This window comes from Pollicipes pollicipes, unplaced genomic scaffold (genome assembly GCF_011947565.3).
Source record: "Pollicipes pollicipes isolate AB1234 unplaced genomic scaffold, Ppol_2.1 Scaffold_2555;HRSCAF=2994_pilon_pilon_pilon, whole genome shotgun sequence".
NCBI lineage: Eukaryota > Metazoa > Arthropoda > Thecostraca > Pollicipedomorpha > Pollicipedidae > Pollicipes > Pollicipes pollicipes.
Window position 1 is genome coordinate 32,692,590 of NW_023596136.1, and position 12,694 is coordinate 32,705,283.

General features: G+C 53.8%; 1 protein-coding gene across 1 annotated transcript; it reads left to right on the forward strand.

Annotated features, from left to right (window-relative positions):
- Positions 1–477: 477 nt before the first annotated feature.
- Bili (FERM domain-containing protein 8 Bili) lies at positions 478–12,297 on the forward strand (the record flags this gene model as incomplete). Its single annotated transcript, XM_037223578.1, is given in 9 exon segments — positions 478–636; positions 5,414–5,806; positions 5,855–6,450; positions 7,215–7,394; positions 7,779–7,944; positions 8,228–8,389; positions 9,069–9,387; positions 10,272–10,430; positions 10,792–12,297. Coding segments are annotated over 9 exon segments (2,367 nt in total). The 3' UTR covers positions 11,050–12,297.
- Between the last annotated feature and the right edge of the window lie 397 nt (positions 12,298–12,694).

Here is a 12,694-nt window from a genome sequence, read left to right on the forward strand (position 1 = left end):
TACATAGTTCCGCGCAGACCTACTATGTAGTGTTGAATGCCTCCTCGCAGATTTCTATTTCCTCCCGTCGTGTGTTGCTATTGTCTTAAAAATACCTGCCCATTTATAGATGAAAGTACGGTACAGATCGTTGTCAGCATATATTCATGCATCAGAAGAACCACCAGAAGTGAAGTGTCGCAAGAGGAATGGCCCGGGTGAGGAAAAGCGTTGCAGCCCTTTGCAGGTGTTTGAGGCTCCCCATGTCCACCCGAGGCCCTTTAACTCGCAGCCCCAGACACAAACAAGCAGCGAAAAGGCCACGAACTCCCAAGCCTCGCATTTGAGCAGGATCTCTCTTTCCCTTGCATTGGACAAAGCTCCGCTCCTGGCATGATCAGGTGCGTGACAGAGAGCCTGTTGCCTGTTTATCACCACGCCACAGACCCTGCATGCCGAGTGTCCGTTGAAGACTTGTTTGTCTCCACGTGCCCGGCAGGGAACGCTGTGCTCGGCCTGTGTGATGGACTACAGGAGCGTAGGCGACCTCTCCGGCCCCCAGGCGGACAAAGGTCAATCCTACGTCACCGTCATCCCGGTGGAGTACGCGCGCAGGATGCCTGCTGGCCACGCCTACCTGGAGGACCGCTACTCCAGGTCAGTCGGATACAGTCGCGGGTGTCCACACGCATCACTCGAAGGAAGCTTAGATCAGCTTGCTCGATGCTATGCATTTGATGAACTACGAGCCTGATGGCAACGGTAAAATGCGATGCCAATTACGTGGCCGGCACAATGCTCATTTAATTTAGATTAACGTTCACGTTAGTGTCTGGACCTGTTGTACCTTTGTTTAACTTCATTTCACGCCGATGCCATGCATTTCAGTCAGATACCACTGGATTCTGCAGTTTGCTCATTTTCTTTCGAAAAAAACTTTCGTTGAAGCGAGACGTAAAGAGCTAAGACATCAAGCATACACATACATACATACACACATACATACGTATCTACATGCATACATACGTACCCATGTACATATATACATATATATGATAGTTTTGTGTACATATATATATATATATATATATATATATATATATATATATATATAATATGTAGGAGGAGGGCCGAAGCTACTACATCATGCAACAAAGTTCGTCACACCTGTGAGGTACGGGTCAAAGCACGATGCATGACTCTGTCAGCAGAACACACACGCTGACGCAGCTACCGGGGTCATGGGGCGGGGGACATTACCCCAGCTTTCTGAGAATTAAGCATTGGCCCTAATAGTCCAATGTAGTTGACTGAAAAAGCGCCCGAAAACAGCTATAGTTTTTTAAACGGTCGCCTACAGCTGTCGGTCGCTTGTGACAGTGACGACGGATGCCCGCGGACAAACTCCGTCGCTCCGTCCCGCCACCGTCGGTCGAGCAGGCCCGCCCCGCCCGCCGCCGGGCCGCTCCGCCCCGCCGCCGGTCGGTCGGGCGGGACGGGACGGCGGCGGGGACAGAGCGCAGCGCCGACAGGAAGCCGGATGGGCGGGTCACCCTCCCCCTCCCAACGGATGGGGTGGGCGCGCGGCGATCAGTGGGGGCGCGACAGGCTGTGGTGAGAGGCCGGCGAAACCGACCGCGAGCACTATGGGAAAGCGAACACCTGTCTGGGAACTGTGAGTACACAACCGCACGGCTGCTAGCCACGGATGGATGGGCTGTGTGCTGTGTAATGCCTCGTTATCCTCAAGGGCAAGTGTTGCGCGCCGGTTTGCAACCGAAACATTCGTGGTAATAACAACCGCATGACCACAAAGTTATGTGGGCTTGACCTTTGTCAGACCGGTAACATGCGTTCGATTTCGCGCATTGAACTCATGTTATATAGCATTTGGGAAACCTTGTAGTTTGGTCTCTATTAACTGAAGAACCATATTCACTCGAAAACTGTTCATCCCGGTGGCTCAGCTGGCTGAAGCGCCTGCCTTTCGATTCACCCACATGTGGCGGAGTGAGTTCGAGTTGCTTTGGGCCCTCGCCATTTGCCCTTGAAATGTATGGCCTGCGGCCGGCGGCAGCGGTCGTGTTTAAGGTCAGTGGACGTCAGAGGGCAGCATGGACCGGCACCACCTTGGCTGCATGAGGTGCCGACAGAGGGCTACGTAGACCAAGACAGCATTCTTCTGTAGTGCTTCCAAAGTTGGTACTTGAAGACTTGATGAGGAAATATTGCATTTGGGGATTGACGGTAGTACTGCACACAAGGCGGTGACTTCTTGAGATATTCAGAAAGAAAATTAGTTTATTATATTGCAAATGCAAAAAGTCATTAGTAGGTGCGCAACTCAATTGTTCAATGTTGATAGCGTTGACAATGGTTCGATGGATTTTGCTCTTTTCGATTTTACTGGAATTAAATACATGAGTGGCTTTGGCCTTGAAGTACATGCTGAGCAATGTTTTTACCCGTGCCCTGGGCGGCACTTTTGTCTGTGCCCTAAGCAGTGCCCATACCCTGAGCAGTGTTTTTGCCCATATCTTGAGCAGGGTTTTTGCCCGTGCCCTGAATGGTGTTTTTGCCCATACCCTTAGCAGTGTTTTAGCCCGTGTCCTAAGCTCGGTGCGAATAGCTGCAATTCCAGCTCAGTGTATGACTTTGCCTCCCGCCCCCGCTCCAAACAGGATCGTGGAAAGATGTTTTACACGCCTCACGATCCTATCACACGGCGACCCATGCCTGGATGACTCTCTTTTGTCAGGTCCGACCTGCTCACTATGTGCATCATTGTTGTGCCAAGCCGTTCGGCTTCTCAGGGGTTCGGAGCCGGCGCCCTTTCCCACCGGACGCAAGTGGTCGAGTTTACATCCCAGACCGCATGATAGATATCGCTGCCGAGGCGACTCCTGTAAATGTTTATATTGCAAAAATGACAGGACGCACGCGAACCCGGTTGACGCCTTGCAACGTCTGCAATACGACGTCTGCTTGCATACAACAGATAGTGGCAGCTAGCAGATAGCCGAAGAAATGGTCAAGAAGTGCTAATTTTCCGCTCAAATTCAGAGATATGGGTACTTGGCGATTCGCTACTTGGCAATTCGGAACCTTTCGATCCTGCACGTCAGAAGTCTGCACTCAGATTAGCTGGCATTTTGTTGGGGCATGTCCAGCGACTAGATGTAAACACATCTACGGATACATACAATGTAACTCAGCCAAATGGTTTTGAAACCATTCGTTCGTAGCATCAATTACTTCCTTTCTCTGATATCGCCAGTAACCTCAGCTAGATTTTACTTAATCAAACGGCAGCACTGCCACTGAGCTGATCACGCATATGTTGCGAATCCATTGAACGTATTATATCATGACATCGTTCCGTCGTAATGATCAAGCCCTTTCAGCATCTCTCAGCACGGTCAGTCTTAACACGCTCCCGGATGGCTGGTTGGATACCCTTCGCTCGGATGGGGGTCAATTTGACCCGCTTTAGATCTCAGAAACTAAGAAAGCTAGAGACACTAAACTTTTAGGGCGTGGGGGCCTGTACCTGAACTAACTCAAGTCAAAGCTTGAGGTTCTTATGTTATGGACTTTGGGTCAAATAAGGTCAAACTAGGTCAATACCCAGGCTGGCCTTCAAAGTGCCCCCAGTATCTAGATGCCTGTTCTAAGCAAAAGGTTACATGATCACCCAAGTTCAATGACCCTGTTTGACCTTTCGAAGGTCATTGTGACCAAAATCGTACAAGAATTCTTTGAGTTTTGCATCTGAGTAAGCAAGAAAGATTACGTTAGGCGGTATATTTCTAAAAGCAAAACGTTGGCCCAGGCCATTTTACGTCAGCGATTTATTCGGGCCTGGGAGAAGTGCTTGGAAGATTTATAATGCGGCTCCTGTTATCAATAAATTCAAAATGAGCACCAGAAACTGCACCATACAGCAAGCCCTAGAGTGTAAAAACTGTTTGGCTTTGACCTTGGTCTCACATTCAAAACTGATCTTAGATCGATTAAATTTGTTCATTTAAGTGTTGCATTGTCTCAGAAAGTATCTCAGTGGTGTCTGATCTCGTCTAACACTCCGTTGTTGCATCAGACTGATCGATGCCCTAGAAATTGCCTTCGCAGAATCCACGGCCTGACTTTGACCTGTCGTAGGTCAGCGAGCTTGCGAGGTACATCTCATTTTTATACCAGACGATACGCCATTTAGTTGTCTAAGGTCATGCAACATTTAGCGCGGCGGCGCTCCACCGTTCAGAAACCATTCTGGAAAAACCTTTCGGGGGGGGTCAACTTGACCCCCACCTGAGCGCGTCTTAAGATTTGAACATCATGCATGCTACCTGCCGCGGCGTCGCATCTCAACGACAAACCCGGCAATATGGATTAGGTGGCACACGCTGTTGGGCCCTGGCGTCTCTCAGACACGCAACTGTAACCCGCTTACACCCCAAGAAGTCTTCCGGCGCGGGTTGCAGTTCGACTGGATCTAAGTTGCTTAGTTCCGTGGTGCTACTTCTTAGCGCCGACAAAGATGTGCTCTTTTCAAAACAGCCGTGTATAAAGAGCAGCCTGTCAGTGTCATTTGTTGTCAACGATTCTAAAGTGACATCTTGGAAACGATTTGACGGACAACTTATTGACTTCGTTGTCCTACGCCTGCCACGATCCTATAACGCCGCAGCCCCTGGGCTCCCCTGTGTTCCGTGTTCCATGGGAGCTGCGCATGAACACCCTGCGATAGGTGAGGTCATCGCGCTAGCTCGGGGTGCAGGCGCGGCTCAGTTGCCACAGGCACGATGATGCCAGAACTCGCATCCCAAATGACGTGATTCATGCTTTGAATGAGTGAAGGGACCGAACATTAGCGGCCGTTGCGTCTGCTATCAAGAGCCTATGCTCTAAACAGCAAAACTAAAGTCTTAAGATACTTTTTATTTGTGTCGCTGAAGAGTTAATTTATTTCCATAAGGTGAGCAATGTGGGGGCGATGCTGAAGGCCTGGTCTGATTTACATTGCATGGGTTAGCTTCCAAATTTTGGGTCTGAAATGCACGCATTTTGCGGGACATTCCGCCTGAACAGGTCATCATACGTTATGTTTGGCAATTGCTGGCTGGTCTGGGGGACCGGGGTGCTATTGCCTCTTCTTTGCATGGCAAGAAAATCCCCAACTGGAGCGACGTGGTCCGCCCATAGTATCGCGGTTTCTAGAATCCCATACATTTACAACCACTGAGCTTCAAACTCATGCAGGTGCAAACGATAAGATGCACAACCCGGAACTGTATACGTTTGAATAAATTTAGTTGCAAGCCAAGCTATTTCCATGCAACTTAGCGATTTAGATGCAACTGAACCTCCCTCATTCGATTCGCCACTCATTCGCCCGCCGCCTGTCCTGACGCCGGCCGTGTGTTGCCGGCAGGGAGTACATGCGCGACCGGCTGCCACCCGAGTACCTGGTGCGCGAGTACAAGAAGGTGTCGCGCTACGAGGAGATGCGCTACTACGGCGGCGGCGGGGCCGGTGCGCAGCTGGGCTCGGCGCGCCCGCCGCCGCCGCCGCTCTCCAGCTACGAGCTGGGCGGCCTGGGCGGCCGGCGCCGCTTCGAGCAGCTCGACCCGCGTGTCCAGTGCTACCCGCTGTCGAGCACGCTGGGCCGGCGCAAGCCGAGTGAGCACAAGGTACGCGACCCGCTGGACGTGCATGACGTGCAGCTGAGCCACTACAAGGCGCACCAGCACCACGGCGGTGCGCTGCACCACGCGGCGCCGCACCACGGTGGTCCGGCGCGGCTCGGTCAGCAGCAGCACCTGGGGCAACCGCACACCAGCCAGCAGCAGCACCTGGGGCAGCAGCACGCCAGCCAGCAGCAGCACCTGGGGCAGCAGCACGCCAGCCAGCAGCAGCACATGGGACAGCAGCATACCAGTCAGCAGCAACACCTGGGACAGTCCCACGCGAGCCAGCAGCAGCACGTCAGCCAGTCGCATCTCAGCCAATCGCACCAGGTGCAGCAGCATTCCAGCCAGCAGCACCCGATCCAACAGCACAGCAGCCAGCAGCATTCGAACCCGCACGCGTCCACCGGCGCGCGCTACGACCCTCTCAAGCATCAGCGCGTCTACGACAAGGGCCTGTACGCCGACATGATGAAGGAGAAGCACGAGAAGACCGTTTACAACGAGCGCATGCGCGAGGCGCACTCGGACTCAAGCGTGCTGGGGCTGCACGTGCACGGCCGACGCACGCCGCCTGCCGGCTTCCCGCCGCCGCCGCCGCCGGTGAGCGTGCCCCCGCCGATGGCGCCACAGCAGATCTTGCCGCCGCCGGCCGGCTACCAGAACCAGCCGGCCAAGAAGCCGCCGAGCCCAGTGCCGCCGCCGCTGGCGCAGCCGCAGGCCGGCCCTATCCCAGGCAAGGTGGGCCGCGCGCCCACCCCCAACCGGCGTAAGACAAAAGGTCAGTTCGCCGTGGACAGCGGCTACCCGCGCTGGAGGTGCTTGTGGATGCTTGGCATGATCCCACGAGTAATATTTGGGATGTTAAAACACAAAGTCGGCATCTTGGTTGAAAAGCTTGCCACGTGATCTGTGTTGCGATAATGCATCAGATGTATCTAGTTAGCCAGTTATTTGCCAACCGCGTTCTATTTTATCGTCAAAATAGCGTGTGAGACCCGTTTATGAAGATGGTGGTTCGCGTTACATTAAATGTTTGTTGTGCAGGTGAACGACTCCTTATCTGACTGATGCACTCATCACTGTGGGGACAGGGGGACAGAGGGACTTGACCCTCCCCATCACACAGCTTTTTGAGAGTTGAACATTGGCGTATAGCGAAACAGAAAGAATTCAGCTCAAAATTGATATCGGCGTTTCACTGTATGAGACGTTTTTAAACGTAACGACAAGGGAGCAGTTTCGAAAAATGAGTTGGAAGAGCTGATCAGTGAAACATGACACGATTTGCTCCGGAATAGCCAAAAAACGAGATTCTCTCCGGATTACGGCATCAATCCCTCTAAAAGTTGGGGTGGGCTGGAACCCAAGTTGGGAAGCCCCCTCCCCTTCCCCAACTGGAAAGGAAAATGCACCCCCTGTTTACGGATGTGCGTGTGTGGGCATCCCATGTAGATGCGCGCGAATTAGCCTCACATGACCTGTTGATCGGTTGACATGGTCGAACATCCCTAGCGTAGAACTCACGGAACGTGTGCTTCGCAGCGGCGCCGCTAGAGGTCTGCGTATACCTGATGTCGCAGCAGGCCGTCCGCCTGGAGGCGGATGACGGCGCCGAGCTGACGGCCTCGCAGCTCCAGCAGTGCGTCATGGAGGAGGAGGACTTGGGCCTGCCGCCCATGGCTTCGCAGGTCTTCAGCATCTGGATGACCTCGCCACAGCTAGGTAGGGCGCAGCTGGATGCTGATGCGAAGCAAATGCAGGGCTCCGGCAGTTGCTTCCGGATCTTACAGTGACTGAAGAAGCCTCAGTTGCTAACCTCACCAAGTCAATAGCGGCCAGGCCTTCTAGGAAGTCCCTAGCAACATCGCATGCCACGCGCTCCTGTTAAGAGAGATTTGAGCAGGATCGGATCCGAGGTCAATTTCTGAACAAATTCACCGGTCCGGGACTCATATAATAATAGGCTGGATAGTGTTTTGGCTTGTTTTGTTCAAACCCGAACGCTGTGGCTGTAGACTGCTCTTTGTGTCGACGCCACCCATCCCATTTCCTTTCAACGCTGACAAACCACAGCTGCTTATGCCGTTTGTCCCTCCGCCACCGCAGAGATACAGCTCAAGCCGCATCACAAGCCTTTCCACATCCGCCGGGAATGGCGCGCGCTGCTCCGGAAATACTCGTCAGCAGAGCAGGACGAAATCATCAGGGACGAACCGATCGTCTCCTTCCAGCGCAGCGTGTTCTTCTCGAAAAAGGATGAAATGAAAATCCGGTCAGTGTTACCTTGGCTGTCGATTACGGAAAGCAACCTAGCAAAGCTCGGGGTAGCCACCAAATGGGAGGGGGACCAATCCACCGCCCATATACTTGTCCGTAATTTAGAGCACGCTTTCATCATTCACACACACTCCCAAAGATATCAAAATTCTACCGTCGTATGCATGATCTCTGAAGCTTCAGACTCGCGTGCTCACGCCGGGGCCGCCGCATCTGCACGGTCGTACTGCGTCGCGCCCGGCTGATGCGGACTGCTGACGTCGTGCTGTCCGCCGCAGCGACCCGCGCGTGCTTGAACTGCTGTACGAGGAGGCCCGGTTCAACATCCTGGAGGGTCGCTACCCGTGTGAGGCGAGCGACTACGACATGCTGGCCGGCCTGCAGGCGCGCCTGGAGCTCGGCGCGTTCGACGCCGACGTCCACACGCCCGACTTCTTCAGGTTTGGCGTGCCTCCACAGCTCTGCATGCTGGGGCGGTACTTTTGATAATAGAATGGATGGTGGCATCTGGACTTCAGAATACCATACTCACGTGGCCATGGGTAATAACTAATCTTGACCGCTCCGGGGTGGCACCGGGTGCAGGCCTCGGGTGCTCACAATCCGATACTGACTGGTCCGGGGTGGCACCGGGTGCAGGCTTTGGATGCTCACAATTCGATATTGACTGGTCCGGGGTGGCACCGGGTGCAGACTGCGGGTGCTCACAATCCGATCTCGACACGTTGGTGGTGCCTCAAACAGAGCTGTGTGCGTCGCCACCGGGTGTGCCATCCTTAAATGGGTCCGATCTCTGGTGCCCGCGGACGCACCTTTTGCCACGGTTAGCCTTCACGACCCCATAGTGAATTCATCCCCACTCGGAATCTTCCGGCTGGTGCAAAACACGATATGCGTTCTCAGGCGGACGTTGCACATATGTACCCTGTGGCTAGGCCGTCAGGAGCCCAATCACGAGGCGCGTAAATCGGTACAACATGCAGGATCTGGCGGGTCTGGAGCCTCGTGACCGGACCCCGTCGGCCAGCACCGCGGCACCTGCACCCGGGCGCAGCCGAACGCATCTCCGTGCGCGGCGCTCCCCGCACTTCACCCTCCCCCCTCCCTCCTTGCCCGCAGGTCACACATCGCCGAGTACCTCCCGGACCACATGATCAGCCACAGCTGGTCGCTGATCAACAGGATCGGCGGCAAGACCAGCACCGAGGCGCGCATCATCGAGCAGCTGCGGAGCATACCGAGCGGCGCCACTAGGCGCAAGCTGGTGCGCAAGTACCTTGAGTTCTGCTGGTCGCTGCCCTACTACGGCAGCGCCTTCTTCCACGCCCAGGTGGAGAAGCCGGCCCGGTCGCTCGTCTCCGTCTTCTACCGGCCGGACGTGCCTGTGCTGGTCTCCGTCAACGGCCACGGAGTTTACGTCATTGACAAGGGCGCACGGGTGAGCAGACTGCCGAGGTGGCGCCGGGCTGCACCGCTGTTGGCGGCGCGTGCGGCCCAGTCCACTGCGTTGGACTAGGGCGTCATCCACTGCTTGCGAGTCTGAGTCTTGGAATGTGGTGTTGATTGCATTATCGATCGTCTATCTACGCTCACGACGTTGAACGGTATACCAGTTATGCGAGTGTTATGCCATTCATCGATTCAAGAATGAGAAATTTCAGCCTCTAAGAACTTGTGCCCATCCATCCGCGTCGACCTTGTCATGTTCATTGTGGGGCCTGGTGGTATATAAGGTGTCTCCCAATTGTTTGGCCGTAGGGTGTTCGTTGTCAAGGACGTGGTTTTGCAACATGATTCGAGGGTCTAAGCGACTAAAAATGACAAAACTTTCCAACAAAATCGCCATCAAATGGTTCCCACGAGCTTGGCTAACGTTCTTGTCAAAGATGGAGGCCTGGCACCCAGGTAAGCGTGACTGGGCTTCCCAACTGAAAAGCAGACTGCATCTGTGTACAATGTCATGCCTGTTGTTGGCGTGCAGTCGTGCCACAATCAAAGCCTGTGGGAACGGTACATGTTGCTGGCGCGGCATCGTGTCGCGATCACAACCTGCGGGAACGTTGCCCGTTGTTGGCGCGGCGTCGTGCCACGATCACAGCCTGCGGGAACGGTGCCCGTTGTTGGCGCGGCGTCGTGCCACGATCACAGCTTGCGGGAACGTTGCCCGTTGTTGGCGCGGCGTCGTGCCACGATCACAGCTTGCGGGAACGGTGCCCGTTGTTGGCGCGGCGTCGTGCCACGATCACAGCCTGCGGGAACGATGCCCGTTGTTGGCGCGGCGTCGTGCCACGATCACAGCCTGCGGGAACGATGTGGTTACAGACGGTGCTGCTGGGTCTCAGCTACGACGAGCTGGCCTGGGACTTCGCCAGGCCGTGCCAGGAGAGCATCCCCGACTGCATGCCCTGCATCTTCTTGCAGTTCCAGGCGGTCGAATACGGCATGCGCGTGTCCAAGGTCCTGCAGGTGTTCTCCAAGCAGGTGCGAGCCAAACTGAACCCAAACATTCTATAAGTCATTACCAACAGTTTGTGTTGCATGGAGGGATGAACATTCAGTTAACTTTCGTATATCTTCGGATTGGTAGCGCATATCACAACGTTGATAGCATAATCATTTTGGAGGCACATCATAGTCGTTTTTGTGCTACGCAAGCATACGTAACCCATCTTCATTACAGCTCAAAAATATGATGGGGCACAAAAATATGATAAATGTAAAATACGATTAGCTTTAAGGCGTGCGCTATTCTTCTGGCCGCCGCGTGGGTACGGGGTAAATGGACAAGAAAACGTCGCTGCTTCCGGACGGTTGACGACCTCTTCCATCCTCTGGTCGGCAGTCGGCGCTGATGGATGCGCTGATCGCGTCCTGCGTAGAGGAGATCAAGCAGCGAACGCTGCGCTACGGCGACGAGATCGACGCGCAGCTGTATGACGCGGCCGACGTGGACGACGCGCTGGTGCCACTGACGACCGTCACGCGCCGCGAAATGCCCGACAGCTGCCTCAGCAACAAGCTGCAGCGTCTGACTCTGGCCACCTTCAACGAGGACGGCGAGTGCATCAAGAAGATGGGCTCGTGGTCCTTCAGCAAGTAGATGGGCTCATGGTCCTTCGGCAAGTAGATGGGCTCGTGGTCCTTCAGCAAGTAGACGGCTGGACGGGCGAGCCCCGTGGTGGTCGCCGCGGGCTCGGCGATGGAACGGAGGCGTCACGACTGGTGGCGGTGGTGATCACAGCCGTCGAACCTCCGGTGCTCTCTGGCCCGGCAGAATAGTCTGATCGGTGTTCGTGGCCTGGCCGAGCGGACTGCGCTGGTGGCGGAGTGGGCCGACGTCTAGTGATATTTGCCTAACACGTGACGTCATTGGTGCGTGGCCGATCAGGGTTGCCGTCGTCGACTCTGTGTTGGATGAGACAGCTGCTGGGTTGCGCACTGCGTCGTTTGGGGTGAAGTGCCAGCGAACTCCGGAGTGGAGCATGCTTATGTCAGGTCGGCATTTCGTGGTGACTAAACGAAACCTACGAGTCGGTTCTGGAGAGTGGTGTATCGCATCGTTTTGTTTGCTGTGGTGCAAATTCTCAGAAGCTGCTTGTTCTCCAAGATAGAACGAGTCAAAAACACGCTTTGCATTGTTGGAGTGGTTTTGCTGCCAGTTTTCCCCACGTTGATGAGATGATGTTACTCACGTTAGTTGGGATCTTCAGGTTTGTTCAAGTATTTATCACGTGTAACGTGGCCATCACAAAATCAGATACGTGCATCCAGATGTTGATTGCATAACGATTACTGATTCATTGCCGGTGAGGACGGCAGCTTTGTCTTTGCTCAAACATTGCACATAATTGTCATTTTGACCTGTAGGATTGTTGGTGAATTCCCGTATCGAAGTCGGACGACGTGAAGAAACTTGAGTAAGTAGTAAATGCTTGGTGTGAGAACAAAACGATTAGCTTCACACACGCCGGTGGTCAAAGCTGGAAATGCGTGCAATCATTTTGCGGTCATCTGTGACAGTCATTCGCAGCATTCCTTTCCGCATGGAACGTCGAATTCAAACGATGCTGTTTAGAATAGGGGAATTATTATCGAGTCTGTTCTGCTGCAGGAATTTGTGGCATGCGTTGCTTACTTGTCATTGTCGCCATACACTTGATATCGATCGAAAGGTTTTCAGTGACGAGATGAAAGGCATGGTCAGCAATGAAAGACCCGTCACTCTGAGTGCTGGTCCTTCAGCGCGCGAAGCAAGGTGCGTATTTATCTCTGCCATAACACTGGTGAGTTGCGTTATTGAATATGACTGCACCAAGTGTACCCCAGGCTGAAGAAAAAGCGTATTTCATTGCAACGCAGCAAAGAAAAAACTTGAATGCTCGTTAACACATAATTCGTGTACTTGAATAGGCATGCACATTTTATGTTACGTCTCGGCAGCGTCCTTGAATTGTCGACTTTGGGTGTAAAGCATCGCCCTATGAGGAGGAATTTTTCACTCCTTTTCCCCACATTTTATGTGATTTTTTTCGCTCCTGCCTGACATTGTCTGATCGCACATGCCAAACCCCTCTTTCCCTTTCTGAGGTTTTCAGATGTCATCCATAACCGAGCTCACTTGAAACCACCAAGCATAAACAAGGTTCCACAGAACCTGGACACCTATGGCTATGTCCTGCCTCACCTACATCTGAATCATGTCTATGCATGCACAGAGAAGGGGCGCCAGGTACTTCCAAGCCCAA